The 15957-nt window shown below is 35.6% G+C and overlaps 1 protein-coding gene across 1 annotated transcript in view; it reads left to right on the plus strand.

The window, feature by feature from the left end:
- The window catches only part of SIPA1L1 (signal induced proliferation associated 1 like 1), a 60190-nt gene extending 52056 nt beyond the window's left edge, over positions 1-8134 (plus strand). Inside the window, exons 16-20 of the mRNA XM_070931276.1 lie at positions 1558-1780; positions 3004-3150; positions 4708-4822; positions 5949-6030; positions 7078-8134. Of these exons, the coding sequence (XP_070787377.1) occupies positions 1558-1780; positions 3004-3150; positions 4708-4822; positions 5949-6030; positions 7078-7221 (711 nt within the window). The 3' untranslated portion in view covers positions 7222-8134. The remainder of the gene's footprint in view (positions 1-1557; positions 1781-3003; positions 3151-4707; positions 4823-5948; positions 6031-7077) is intronic.
- Positions 8135-15957: the final 7823 nt, after the last annotated feature.

Here is a 15957-nt window from a genome sequence, read left to right on the forward strand (position 1 = left end):
CTACCTAAATCTTTAGTCCCATCTAGGGTGCAGTTTTTAAATCATGAAATTGTTTATCTCTGTATGCATTTCTTAAAAAAAAACTATAGCACAACTATTTACTACAAAAAGATGTTCTTTATAATTAATTCCAAAGTCTTATTGTAAGTTTCAGTATTCCAAATTTATCTGGACTCTTAACCTGTATGTAACTTTCTAAGATCAAAATCTTGTTTAGCTTCCTCTGTTTATTTCAAATTATTTAAGTTCTTAAGCTAATAATTAATTTTTAGTTTGTTCAGAGTTGAAGATAAACTCATCCAATAAAGTTTTTCAAATCTGTTGTTCTGAAGGTCCCTAACAGTTTCAAAATGGTTAATAGACAATTTCTAAAAATGATTAGAAAGTGTGATTTGGGAACCTAGTATCCTTTAAATGTTTGTGCTACATTTACATGCAAGATGGCTCATTCCTTCATCTCCTGGTGTTCAGACCTGAGAAAAACCACTGTCCTGCAGTCTCCTCTCAAGGAGCAGTCTTCTGGCGCACACGTGGGTGATTCCCTGTGGTCTCCTTATCTGGAGAGGTCTAAGGAACCAATCTATTCATTGGTTCCTTGATTTTTGTTGTGGTTGTTGGCTCTGCTTTCACTGAGTGATGTTCAGTTCATCTCATATCTCCTCTAGAAGATATTTTTACCATTAACCTCTAATAAAAAGTTAATGATAAAAAAAAATCAAGTCAAATAAATAACATTATAATCCCAAGGAAGCCGAATAAGGAAAGTATCTCAAAATTTATATGTAACTAAACATAGCTACATCTTAGGCTGAAAGACTTAGCATAGCATAGCCAAAACATTGGAGTTCAATGAAAAAGACAGTTCAACTCACTAGTTTCATTGTGTGGTCACAATTTAATTGAACTTAATTTTGAAACTGAAGGGCCAGCTTTTGCTGCACTATCATATAATGCTACCTTTTTTTATTTAAAAAATGAGATAGTTACCAGAATAAATTGTTATTATCTCATAGTATACTCTCATGGACAGAACATTGGCAGATAAAGGAAGTGGAAACTGCACCAGCATTTAGATGCAGAAATAACCAATTAATTAGGGGTTTGTTTGCTTTTTAATGTCAGACTTATCCAACAGGTACAGGTGCACAAGCATAAACCTGTTTCCATTAAGGAGTGTCCTATCATTTGAGGATTCCGAGGCTTCTAAAATGCTTCTAGTTTGGAAAATGCCATACAATAATAAACCAATCTCTTTTATTTATGCAGCCCCAGTTACCCTTCAGGAGATGAGGGTACCATATTGTTGTCATCATGAGAATATCACTAAAAAAACTACATTTTTACACTTTTCCAATATGTTGATAGGGACTTTTCTAGTACGTTTTTCTACAGCACAGGATAACAAGAATTCTCATAGCAAGCATTTAATTGATGCAGATTAACTGCACCTCTAGAAACTGCACCTCTGAACCCAACCCATGATACAAAACATATTAAGAGTGGCTCATTTTTAAAGGGAGTGTTACACATTCTTGACTTGTGTTATTCTTCTTTCAGTCTCCATTCCCCAGCACTCCTATTTCAAGGCGTGCCTTGCAGCGAACTCTGTCAGACGAGAGTATTTATAGCAGTCAAAGAGAACATTTCTTCCCCTCCCGAGCTTCCCTTCTGGACCAAGCTCTTCCAAATGATGTTCTTTTCACCAGTACATACCCATCTCTCCCCAAGTCATTACCACTAAGAAGGCCATCATACACATTGGGAATGAAATCCTTACATGGTGAGTGAAATGCTACGTCTAAGGCTACTATGTATGTTTTGTTTTTATTTACATCATTATTGTTATTACTATATGCTGCCCTTTATTTGTAATACTCAAGGTGCTTCTGCATACTATTTTTCCACAACAATTCTGTAAGGTGGATTGAACTGAAAGAAAGTGACTAGCCTAAAGTCACCCAATTGGCTTTCATGCCTAAGGTTAAATCAATATTTGTAACCTGCATTTATATTTATGGACAATCAATTGGCATTTATTAATTATTTATTGCTTGGGTAACTTTTGAATTTAGAATACTATAGTCTATTGAGTTCCCTTTAATGGTCAACATCTTTGCTAATTTGGAATATTGAATACACTTTTTCAGAGGAATGCTGCTTGATATATTATTGTTATTATTACTTTTGGATAGTTGTGCTCTTTATCTTTAGACGCCTGTCCCACTGAAACAATTTGATCCGGCAACTAAAAAAAACCCCCTGTTTTATCTGAAAATGCTAAATATATACAGTAACTTTGAATTAGCCTTGCTTGAATTATCAAACACCATAAATCAATTTACCAATTGCTATTAATCTTTTAAAAATAAATGGGATGCATTATAGTAAGATTGTGTGGTAACATTTTTAGGAAAACAAAACAACAAAAATGTAATGTGGTAACATTTTTAGGAAAACAAACAAACATATAATTTTAACCACCTTTGAGGAAAAAAATGCTGGAGAGAAAGAGTGGCGGAAAAGTAACCCTTTTGAACTCATAGCTAAGGTAAACTGTATATATTTTGAAAACAATTCTCATGTTTGGTGACTACAGCAAGCAGAAGTCAAAAAGACCAGTTGTGCATCATGGCCAGTCATTCTCTCTCAGCTCAACCCCACCTCAACCCCCCTTGTTGCTGTGGAGTAAATAGGAAGAGAAAAGATGTTCACCGCCTTGAGTTATTTATAAAAATAATAAAGGCAGGATAAAAAAAATCAAATAAATAAACAAAGCTTATTAGTGCCTTGTGATTTAAAAAAATGCTGATCCTTTTCTGATTGGCAGAGTTGGGGAACATATCAGTAGCAAGCAAGGTCAACTAGAAAAATTGTCTCATCTAAAAAAGAAGGATTCCATTCAGTCTTAGTTCTGTCTCCTAATGAAGAACAGGGTTATTGGCTTTTAATATCTGTCTCAAGTGCTTCTTTCTTCTTCTTCTTCTTCTATCCCTTGTGATTTAGGAGAGTTCTCTGCCTCTGATAGCTCCCTTACAGATACCCAGGAGCAGAGAACGCAACCGATGCCAGATCCGGGGCTCATGCCCTTGCCTGATTCAGCTTCAGATTTAGATTGGTCAAATTTGGTAGATGCTGCCAAGGCCTTTGAAGGTAAGAGTTCATTATTTACGATGTTCTCACACCAACTTACAAGTCCTTATTTTTTGTTTAAATCATTGCTTTGTATCCCCAGCTCTTAAGACCCATATTCATCTTCATTGATGACCGATGCTGAAATGTTATTTGCTTTCTTTAGTTTATATGCTTCAATTATTATTAGGGTTACTGAATTCAAACTCTGTGGTTTGAATTTCACTACAAATTCTACAATTGCATTGGTAGAAATTGCAAAACATAACTTTTTACACCAGGTCAGAATAGTGGTGAAATGTAAAATTTGTTACTACCGGTTCTGTGGGCGTGGCTTGGTGGGGGGTAATGTGACTGGGTGGGTGTGGACAACTTTTTTTTTTTTTTTTTACTTTTAAAACCATTTTTTCTAAAACCTCTTCAGCCGAAGAGGTTGTAAAAAAATGCTTTTAAAAGCCTCTGCCGATCAGGCAACTCAACTGGGATCATCAAAGGCTTTCTTTTTTTACTTTTAAAAGCATTTTTTCGGCCGAAGAGGTTGTAGAAAAAATGCTTTTAAAAATTAAAAAAAAAGCTTCTGAAGATTGCGCGGCTCAGCTGGGCATGGGTGGGGGGCAGGGATTTTTGCTACCGGTTCTCCAAACCACCTGCCTCCATCGCTACCGGATCACGTGATCCGATCCAAACCGGGAGCATTTCACCCCTGGGTCAGAAGGAGTAAAAGGAACACAGAATTTTAAGCTATATTGTGGTCACAGCTAAAATGTGTCACCAAGTCATTTGGGAATACAGGTAGCCCTTGATTTACAAACATTCGTTTAGTGACCATTCAAAGTTGTAATGGCACTGAAAATAGTGACTGATGACTTTTTTTCACACTTATGGCTGTTTCAGCATCTCCATGATCACATAATCAAACTTTGAATGCTTGTTAACTGGCATGTATTTATGACAGTTGCAGTGTCCTGGGGTCATGTGATCACCTTTTGGCTCTTCTGACAATCGAAATCCGTCATATTCACTTAACAACCATGTTATTAATTTGTACAAGATTGAATTCACCCGGGCTGTTTGCACAGCAAACTCAGCAAAGACTACATTACTTTTGATGTGTATTCCCCATTGTGTCCCTGCTTAGTCTCTTGAAATTCCTTCCTCTCCAATTAATGTAAATGTAAACATAAATTCCTTCTTGCTAATTAACCCAGTGTGTGTATATGTGTGTATGTGCGCACGCACGCACACATGAATTCCAAAATGCAGGAGATTGGAACAAGAAATACACACCCATGGTCATGTGATTTCCCACTTAGCAACTGCTTCATTTAACAACAGAGCTGCCAAGCCTAATTGTGGTCACTAAAGAAGGACTACGTTCATTAGATTCTAAATATGATCTGGTCTTAACTGAGGAGAACAGATTGTATAACTCAAAGGCAAAAGTGTCAGAAAGGAATTAAAAAGTTACCATAATTACCCGAGGAGTAGATCTTCAACCCCTGTTACTGATTTTAATTTTACTATGAATAACACTAATGAAAAGAAAATTAGCATATGTGTTTGTTTTTTGCTTTCCAGTCCAGCGAGCATCTTTTTTTGCAAGTAGTGATGAAAACCATAGGCCCATCAGTGTTGCCTCCAGTAATGATCAGGCTGAAGATCAGCTTTCTGCGCAGATGAAGTCTTACACTGAGTAAGTGATCCGCTAAACCATCATGACTCTTATAAGAAGTCTGGGAAACTTGTTGTGCAGTGGAATCTGTAAATCTTAGAAATTTAGAATATATGCACTCTGACCTATGGAAAACAGAACATGTGATTTCAACAACAGGAAGTTTCTGGATATTATTTTAGATGATAACGTTATCTAAGAATCTGAAGATCATTTCATTTAGTGATTGCGTAATTAGTAGAAAAGAAAAGATATATGTTCTAGACAAATAGGATTTTACTGTAATATTTACAACCAAGAACATATACTGCTTTTAAGTCTTTTTAAAGGTATAATATCATCAACTCTAGAAAGACAGGGCTGAAAATTATGAGATACCTGAAAGTACTGACGTTATTGTCATCATATAGCACTTAGCCTTATATACCGCTTTACAGTGCTTTACAGCCCTCTCTAAGCGGTTTACACAGTCAGCATATTGTTCCCAACAATTTGGGGCCTCACATGCCAAGTATATTTTAAAAATTCCTACCATTCATTCTGTAATAAAAAATATGAAATCAGTAATTGCTTCCACAGAGTTAGTGCTAATTCTTCTTGTTACCTGAACATTGATTAAACATGAAATAAATTTACCATTGAACTAAATTGTGCATTCATGCCATAAAAGGACTAGAGAACTAGGAGACTGCTCACATTCTTTAACCAGAATTTGCTGAATGAAAATGTAACATAACCATCCCTAATATGACCCAGCAGGTTGAAAGCACTCATTACTATAGCATATGATGATGAATATAAATATTTATGGTTATTTTAAAATAAAAGTTAAAAAATGAAATTGTTTTGTTAAATTGTATTAAATTGCATGTGTATGTGTATTCTTACAAACAGCTACTGAAAGAAAGCTACCCTTGCTTGGAAATTTCTCAAAAAACTTCAGTAGACTATATTAAAATTAGAACAATGAAGAATTAGACCCTTTCTAATTCAGCAGAGGTTTTTTTGTTCCCTACTCATCCTTTTCATGGTTTGTCATGATGCAACTCCAAATTATAATTAAAAAATAAAAGTACTGCATAAAGTAATTAAGAAATAAATATTAAGAAAATTTTGCAACTCCATTTTCATTTTCTTTTTCCTGCAGTAAAGACTCGCCTTCTTCTCTTGCTTCTAAAGTGAACCAGCTGGAGGGTATGCTAAGAATATTGCAGGAAGATTTAAAGAAGGTAATTATATTTGTTTCAGTATCAGCTTGTATTAAATATTCAGTTTGGCTCAGTTTGGTTTTCTCTCAGTTGATAACATGATAAAGACTGCTTTTGGAATAATAGTCATTTTAGAATAGTTGTTAAGTTCTGAAGATATTACTGTAAACTATAGGTTGTTCCAAATACTGTAATTATTTTGCAAAATAAGTGGTGTCCAGTCCGGTTACATTTGTATATTTGATGAACCCTTTGCGTATTGCATGAAAACCTCCAATAACAATTGGTATGTTAATTTTTTTTCCCTCCATAATCTTTCAATTTCAATGGTAAATAACAATATTTTGTTATTTTCTCCAGTTGTTCATCAACTCGGCTGTTTCCAGGGATCAGTGAACCATCCTTTCTTCTTTTCTCTAACAATATTATTAGATACATTAAATGAATTTTGAAATCTCACATTTCAATTCTCCTCAGTTTTCAATACAAATTCCAATAGATTTTGCAAACTATAAAGCCGAATGTCTGCATAAATTCCAATGGTCAATTTTTCCACCCTGTAATGGGAGTATTTATAGTTTGCTTGGACGATTTTACCCCAGCTACTAATGGGATTGTATATAATTTCATCTCTAATTTTACATAATTAGCATTATTGAAAATATACTCAGTTTTGGCTTCAATTGTATTAATTTGCAGCACTTGTTCTGGAGCTGGCATGATTGTCCCATCTGTTTCTTTTTAACTGTTCCAGATTTCTGTTTTTGTTGTTCTTGTTCTTATTGTCAGAATATGTGAAATCCACTGATATTTTTTAAATGGGGATTCTCCAGTCTTGCTTTTTAAGAAAAAGATTTGTTAGTAGATCTCCAAATGATATGTTAGAGAGGAAGGAAAGTACTATGTATCTAGAAAAACTGACAAAATATCTTTGTCATCAATTTAAGAGGAAAAAGCCATGAACAGTTTGGAATACCTTTGTAAGAAACATGTGAGCTTACATTGCCAGTAATATTTATGGTGTAAAATCCACTTGTGATATCTGGCGTTTTTTTATTCTTCTCTCAGGAAAAAGAAGACAAAGCCAATCTTCAGGCTGAAGTACAACATTTACGGGAGGATAACTTACGATTACAAGAGGAATCGCACAATGCCTCTGAAAAACTGAAGAAATTCACTGAATGGGTTTTCAACACAATCGATATGAGTTAATAGCACATATGAAACAAACGCATTGGCAAAAAATATCTCTGGAGTGGGACTGAGCTTTAACACCATCCTAAATTATATAAACCCAGTCAAAGCACTTTCATATGTTTCATATTAGGGGTACCTTTTTTTGGTTTTCCTTTGTTTCATTTTAACATATCTGCAAGCACCCAGAATTATTGCAGATCAACTATCAGTGAATGCCTTTTATAGGAAAAGAAGAAAAAATAATAATTTTAAAGGACATAAAAATTTAACTACTAAAATGTGAATGTCTTTAGATTTTTTGCACATTCTCTTTACCTGTTCTGTATAAAATTACTTGGAACTGGACTAGAATAACTGTCCATTTGCCTCTAATTCTATTACTTTGTATAAATTTCAGATTAATCTGCTTCATTCTTGCTGCTTTAGTAAATATTTCAACAAGACTTTTTTTCCCCAATGCTTCCTTTCCATTGTTTTGAATATACTACAGGCAAGAGAGGTTGTTAACTGTCTTGCGTGTCTCTTAAGAATGCTATCTCCACACCTGTTGTATAGAATCATTGCCCAAAGAATATCAATGTGCACACACATCCATGTGTGTATAAAGTGTAGCTAGCACAAAGTTATGGATATGTCAGACTATCCACTTATTTTTTGCACATCTATATAAATTGGATGCTCCCAAATGAAACGGCTTGAGATAAACATTGCAAAGTAGATATATTCAGTACATATTTCTTCTCTGGAAAAGAGAAAAAATGCTCCTATTGTAAGAATTATTCTGTCTTTTACCAGCCAGGAATATTTCTTTCAGTGGTCCCTTCTAATGATTGAATTAATTTTTCATAAATATTTAATTCCTGCTGTCTGAGAAATTATTGATAGCTTTCTGTGGCTGCTAGAATTCTCTCTTAGCACCTTTACTTATATAGAGATTTTTTTATATATGTGCACACACAGATTAAGAAGTTAAAAATGCAAATCTATATCTTTTACTCTGTTTGGCATAAATATGGCATAAACTAATTTTCAGTAGTTTTCCAGTTAATGCCTCAAATAAAATAATAATTGGACAACTGTTATTAAAACATGCAAACTTCCTTCCTTCCTTCCTTCCTTCCTTCCTTCCAAATTTATTTTGATTATCATATTATGGATTTTTCAATAAAACTGGCTATTGTTAAGTATGTGTGGTGGGAGGCTAACTTACCATAGAATGTCACACCTGCAGGACTCTTTAATATTAGGGTGGGGAGGGAAAAATGTGTATACAGCAGCCTGCTAAACATTGTTTCAAGTGACATATGGTGAATTTTAGTTTGTGATCTCCACTGCATGCAACTGTGATAATACTCCTTGCACATTTCCACACTTGGTAAGAACAGCCCATGTCTGTCAGCTTCATAAATTCCTTTTTTCCTTTGTTCCAGCTACCATTCTTTGCTGGAAATATTTTTAACCGCTGCCATTAAGTCTTCCTATCCTTCTTTGATATGCATTTTCATAATTCTTAATAATTGTACAAATCCACATGGTTTGCTTTGACATAAAGCTTAATGTGTGGTCATCATCCCATTTGGGATGTATTTCTGATTATATCTGGGCCATCAAAGAGGATCGATTTGAAAGTATTTCTGGAGTGCTTCTGCTAGAATATATTTAAGTTGGGTTTCTCCCTCCCTCCCCCTCTCCAAGCAACTTGTATGAAGGAGATCTATATAATGCCTGAGGAAATTTGTAAATGGGAAATATTGCTAACAACTCTAAGCATCCTGATTTTTTTTTTTGTTCTCTAGTTTTTGTTTTTTTTAATATTGGGACTTGGGGCAGACTATTTATTAGAGTTTTGCAACAGAGTTCTTGTATGAAGCCTCTAAATGGCTACTTGTAAAAAAAATTCTGACAATAAAATTCATTTTAAAAGCTCTTCTAGAAATAATGTTTTGTTTGTTTTTTATTCTTCAAATTCTGATTCTTTCCATTAACATCAGAATCCACAAATGTGAAAATTAAAACCATCGAGAGGTTTTTTCAATATTTGCATAGAATCATAAAGTTTCCCCATCATACATTACTAAAATCTGGATTAAAATATTTTAACAAATGTTTTGTTTGAACACATTCAGTGAAGGGGGTCCTCCTATCTCTACACAATTGTTCCCTCTATCAAGCTCTCTTTTAGTTAAGAATCTGTTAGAAAAAGATTCTTAACTAAAATTGGGATTTTTCCATTCTGTGCTGCACATTTTAGAATGTTGAAGTCCTGGTTTTGACCTATTTGACATTCTTTTAGCTATTTGAAGAGTAACATGTATTCCCTCTTGGTCATCTCAAGGCTAACAATGCTTAGCTACTTTAACTTTTCTTCATATAACTTAATTCCTTGTCTCTGATTTTCTTCATTGCCTTTCTTTAAATCTGTTCCACTGTCTCTGAATCTTTCTGGGGTGGGGTTGTCCAAATGTAGGCACAATACTTGATGTGGAGTCAGCTAATAGTGAGGTGGAATTTTTCAGTGATTTGGAATCTATACTTTTACTGATGTAGCCTAAAATTTTCCTTTTTTTACAGTTACATAATTTTCACTTCTGTTTTCTGGCAACTTATGGATAATGACATTAAACTTACTAAAGAAAGGGACAATATTCTATCCTGAGTAAATCTGCAAATAAATAGAATTGTCATTGTGGAGCACAGTGCACCTTAGATAAGGTTGTCATAAAGCAAAGAAACAGTCACTTGGTTGATGAAATGATGAGCACAATGTAGTTCTAATGGAAAGAAATTATTCATATGTTTTAGCAGGTATTTTAGAAGTCATTTCTGTTTATCACACAAAAGAAAGTTACTTTTAAAAACTTGGCTTCTTAAAAGTATTTAATATAAAAATAATAGACCTGTTGCCCAATTTAGGCCACAATTACAATCAGTTAAAATTTTAAGTAATATAGTTGTAGTTACTTTTTCTCGCTCTAGAGAAATCTCTTATTCCTCCAATTCTTTAGTTTTATCTCCCTTCCTTGGATGGAAAATTAAGGCTTCTCGGAAAAGAAGAACCTGGTTTTCACAGATCCTATAAATGAGTTGTGTGGATGGAGAAAAAATTGTCAAAAAAGGAAAATAAAGGGCAAAAAGTAAAACCTACAAGCTGCATCTTAATAATAGAATCTTCATATGAATTAACATAGGCAAGCCTTCTTTAAAGAAGAGAATATACTTAAATACTAGTAATTCCTCAGTGGGGAGAAGAGAGGTAAAACAGGACAGGCAACCAATAAGCTTGAAGAGCCTCTTCAGGACGACTCAGACTTAACTTGCAATATGGCTGCTAATGGGATATGTCTCTGAGATGCCCTGCTAATCTCTTTCTGATTCATTTCTATTTTTACTCGGGAATTACATTTTTAGAAGGCTGAGAATAACATGTTTATGTATATGTCATCTTGCAATGGCATAGCTTAGCAATGTTAAGAATGTGGGTAGAGAAAATATTGCAAACATGTTAACCTCAAGTACATTAGCTATCAAATCTATGTAAACAAGCTTGATGAGCCTCTGACTCTCTAAATGCAGCTAAACTATAATTCTCAGCATCACATGCTTTTGATAACGCAATTGGGACTACTAGGAGGCCTATCTCAGTAATACCTACAGGACAACCGATTCGCTACACCTGACCTAAAAAGCCATTTATTTACAGCATGCTATTAAAAATTTGGCTTCATCATTTGGGTTTTCAGTCTACTGCTTTGCTGTTGGCTTCTGAAATATTTCCAATCAGAAGGAAGTAACATGGGGCTGAGAAACTATAGATAGCTGTCCCTATATATGGTTGTATTAGTTTGGCATTTTAAAGATAAAACAGTCTTATCTCTTAAGCCAAGCATGCATGTTTAATAATAACAGCAATTATATTCCTGTACTGCAACATAGAGATCAGAAGTGCAGAAAGAAAGCAGAAAAACATTAATGAATCCAACTATTTGCTAATAATATGCAACATTTGAAAGAAATCAACTGTTATAGAACTGAGTTCATATTATATCTTCAGAAAAATATGTAGTTTGTCCTCACAATATCACTACCAATCACAGTTGTTGCAAATAAAATTCCTCTGGATTATAATTATATATCTGGGTGTTATGTGAATTTCGTTGTATGGGTATATTGTGTATATACGTACAATGACAATAAACTTTATATAAAATATGATTGCCTTCTAACAAAAACCTGATTTTCTTAGGATTGGTCAAGAGGCATAACTGGCCTGTTGAAGGTTTGTTCATTTTGCTTTTGTTGAGTCTGAATTCATTTTGTAGTCTTTTTAACCACCCAGTCAGCAACTAAGGAGTGAACTTAAAGTGCTGAGGAGGTCTATCCTATTAAAAGATCGGGATAGTCAATTCCAAAGTGACCTCACTTGGTGAAATACCCCTCAGAAGGTCTCACAGTGGGCCCCAATATTAGCAACACAATACCAAAAAGACTTTGGTGGCCCAAAAGTGTTTCCCATGAGGGGGGTGAGACTCCTGTGTCAAACTGCTGAATTATCATATGCATTGACTATAGCCTGCATACCTCTCTTGGTAATCCCACACTTCAGGGAAGGGAAGGGAAGCAAAGTATTTCTCACTTTAACATTTATTATGGTCACTATTGTAGAAGTTCAGCAGCCTCAACCGTAGTTGACCAAACTCTTCCGAGAGACATTTGAGGATGTCACAAATATCACAATTCTGCTGATTTGGAATAATTGCAGTTTTATTTTGTTCTTTGCTTCTAATCTTATATTGTCCTTGAGAAAAGTTCTGTTTTATATGTTACTGTATAAACTTGGCAGGAATCATTTCCAGACCAACTGTATAAAAGTACAATCAACCAATGTATAAAGAAATCAATAACTGTTAAAAGGTTATGAACTTTTAAAATAGGGAGTCAAAGTTTTGGCTGATATGTAAAGTTATAAAAAGCCATTTTCCATTGGTCTTTTGTTATTAACTTCTTTTTTTAAATAGAAATGTGTTTTGTTTTGTTTTTTGCAGTTCACATTCAACGTGAGCATGAAAAAACAGTTGCTGGGAATTATCTGCAGCCAACATCATAGTAGAATTTCCTTGGAGGGACATGCTTTGAGCAGACCCACAACTGCTGCACTCTATACTTTTTATTGTCCAAGTGCTGCTTGCAGAGAGATTTTTTGGGGGGGGTGGGGGGGTTTAAATCTTATACACTTCATTACTTGTCATTGGTTCTTGGCTCAAAGCTGTAGGACACATTGAACAGATGGTACCCCTAATAACTTAAGCAGGTTCCTTGCCTTATTGATGCCATCCATCTTTTAGGACTGATACCTACCTGAGCTGTAGCTTTATGCAGCATTTTAATGCCTGACTACTCTTGACAGTAGAAACTGGTAAATAATTTATGAAAATTATTAGCCCCTAGAAAAGGATTTCTTGCTGCACTTGCAGATTATAGTACATCCCTTTGTTTTTCCCATTGCTCTTGCAGCTAAAGAACTTTTTCTTATTCCTGCCAAATGTAAATAACATGACAACCAGTAAATTAGAAATATTCAAGTCCAACTTTTTCTTCAGCTATGAATTATTCATGTTTAATTCCCCTCTATTCCTAGTGTAAAATGTCAGACCTGGAAGCTAGAAAGTCTCTTGGCTACAGTGCCCAGCCTGTATTATAGACAAGGATGCTTACTTGGCACCAACACTTAAAGTTTCAGTGCCAGGCCAAGTCATAAGTTTTCACTTACATTTATCACTAGAATTTACACAATAGCTTCCTTCAAACTGGGGTCTTCATAAAAGTGAGAGTGATGAGTCCAGCACATCTGGAGGACAACAGATTGGGATGGGAAAGATTTAACCACTGGGTGAGGCTGCTCTTAACTATCATTATATTTTCCAACATCGATAGTTTTAAAAGGAATGCATTTCATGAGGGATAGCTTAATCATCTCAAAAGAATAGTAGCAGATGATAATATGAGAAAATAACTGTCCATTTAGATTGTAAACCTATCCAATATTAGCCTTGATTTGTTCACAGTCTATTTTATCTTGGGGGCTTTATTTTTCATCCCCTTCTTAACTTGAATTTTGAATTTGTCTTTCTGCCCACATTTCTGCATTTCATCATGGTCTCTTCTCTTGGTGGTTTATCTAGATCTCTAGACTGCATACAGATAGTCCTTGATTTACAACAGCTCATTTAGTGACCATTCAACATTCCAGTGGCACTGAAAAAAGTGACTTATGACCTTTTTTCACACTTATGACCATTGTAGCATCCTCACGATCATGTGATGAAAATTTGAATGCTTGGCAACTGACTCATATTTACGACAGTTGCAGTGTCCTTTGCAGGGATGGGTTCTACTTACCTTTACTACCGGTTCGCAGCGGGGGCCGCACACAGAAGTGTTTTGATAATGTTGGGGTCGGTGGGCGGAGCCTCTCGCCGGTTTTACTACCGGTTCTATAGAACCGGTGCGAACCGGGGGCAACCCACCAATGGTTCCATGTGATCCCCTTTGCAACCTTTTGACAAGCAAAATCAATGGGAAAGCCAGATTCACTTAACAACCTTGTTACTAACTTAATTGCAATGATTCACTTAGCTGTGGCCAAAAAGAAGTGTGGTAACATGGAGCAAAATTCACTTAACAACAGAAAGTTTGGTCATAAGGTGAGGGCTACTTGCACTTTTGAGCTAAATTACATTTGCTGAGAAGGGACTTAGCACTCAGACACATCACATACCAAAATCTTATTCCAAATTTATGTAGATTCTTAATCCATTTATAATTTTCAAAGATCATGGTCTTATCTTTTTGCTGTTTATTTCGTTTTTTAATTCTTAAATTTATGATTAAAATGTTCTTTCATTAAGGATTGAAGGCAAACTCATCCAGCATTTTCAAACTTGTCAATTTGAAGATCTCTGTTTGCTTAAAACAGTTAACAAACAACTTCTGAATGTGATTGAAAAGGAAATGTGCAAATTTAAGGTCTTTTAAGATGCTGACTGCAGCTGTGAGCAATTTTTCCCCTTTTAATATTTAATTGTTGTTATTCTATAATTTTAAATTTTTTAACCCTAATTTAATTTTTAATTTTAATGATAATTAAAGCTGCTACAGGATCTGGTAGTCCTGCTAGAAATACTTCAAAAACATGTGAGCAATCTCCCATCCTCTTCCTGTCCATACAGCAGTGGTGGGATTCAAATTTTTTACTACCAGTTCTGTGGGTGTGGCTTGGTGTGCATGGCATGGCTTGGTGGGTGTGGCTGGTGAGCATGGCAGGGGAAGGATACTGTAAAATCTCCATTCCCACCCCACTCCAGGGGAAGGTTACTGCAAAATCCCCATTTCTTCCTGATCAGCTGGGACTCGGGAGGCAGAGAATAGATGGGGGCAGGGCCAGTCAGAGGTGGTATTTACCAGTTCTCCGAACTACTCAAAATTTCTGCTACCCGTTCTCCATATCTGATCAGAACCTGCTGAATGCCACCTCTGCCATACAGGTTCCAAAGAGCTGGTGTTCTTGTATATTTGAAAACACACCACGACCATCACTGGGCTGGAAAACCGAAAGGTTACTTAATGGCAACGTGGAAGACCACTGTTATTTGGAGACTGATTTGTGACTGATTTTTTATTGTTCCTTCATATTAAGAATCATATTATTTTCATTTTGATCTAACCTGCTTGGCTTTTCTGTTACTGAAGAAAGGAGAAGGGGGGAGATTTTCATATAGCTGCAAGACTTACTGTATCTGTGAAAGTCTTGGACTTTTGAGTTATGTGCCACCCAGTCAAAGATGGATCTTAGAGTCTCTTGACCATAGAAGCAGGGCTATGAAGTCATGGTGCCAAGTTTTAATAAAAAATCTTAATACTGACTTTTAAGCCAGGGAGCTTCTAACCAGAACCTAGCACTGGTTCTGTGAAAATTGGCCCCCTTTGGGGTATCTCTGCTGTTGTTATTGAGAAACTCCCAACATTTTGTACGACATTTGGGTAACTTCTTGCTTGGCATGTATGCTTTTGATATTATGCTTTTGAAACTGTTTGTTTGAGCTAATGAATTCCTTATTCACTGGAGTGTTCATTCTGGATCCAAAAGCACCAATTGCCTAGGCCCCTCATAACTCCCTTACAATTAGCAAAACAGCTCCTGCAGGAGAGTAAAAAGATGTTTTCATGGTCTTTATGCTGACATCTAGTGGCTGTCCAGTTTACTGCAATCCACATATGGTAACCCTCAAGAAACCCATGTATCTTTTTTTTTTAAAAAAAGCTCCCCTAGGAAAATCCACCCAAGTATACATTCTACATGTTCACTTACCTGTTGGAAGAAATATCCATCTGGTTCAGTTCCAAGCCAGGAGAAAGGCACTGGAGACAAAATGGAGGCTGGAGGCTGATTGGAAAGTAGGTTTAATGATGAAGCAGAACCATATGGGTTCTGAGCAGCTGACTACTTGGAGTTGAGAGGGAGGGTATACCTTCTCTTTGTATTTGAGCTTCCTGTTCCTGTGCAAGGACATGTGTTCTATTGGCTGTTGTCATATTCCTATGGGGTCATGTAGGGGTTATGTAGGGGTAATAGCTGGCTCTATAGGCAAAAGAGGAAATGCAAATCCTAGGTGTTTGTCTGAGCTCCCAGGTTTGGTTGAAGTTTGGATTGCTCTGAGGGTGATGAAATGAATAGTAGTGGGTTAATCCTATTAT

This window comes from Pituophis catenifer, unplaced genomic scaffold, assembly GCF_029215685.1.
Source record: "Pituophis catenifer annectens isolate HBS135680 unplaced genomic scaffold, rPitCat1.0.hap2 SCAF_1, whole genome shotgun sequence".
Lineage (NCBI taxonomy): Eukaryota > Metazoa > Chordata > Lepidosauria > Squamata > Colubridae > Pituophis > Pituophis catenifer.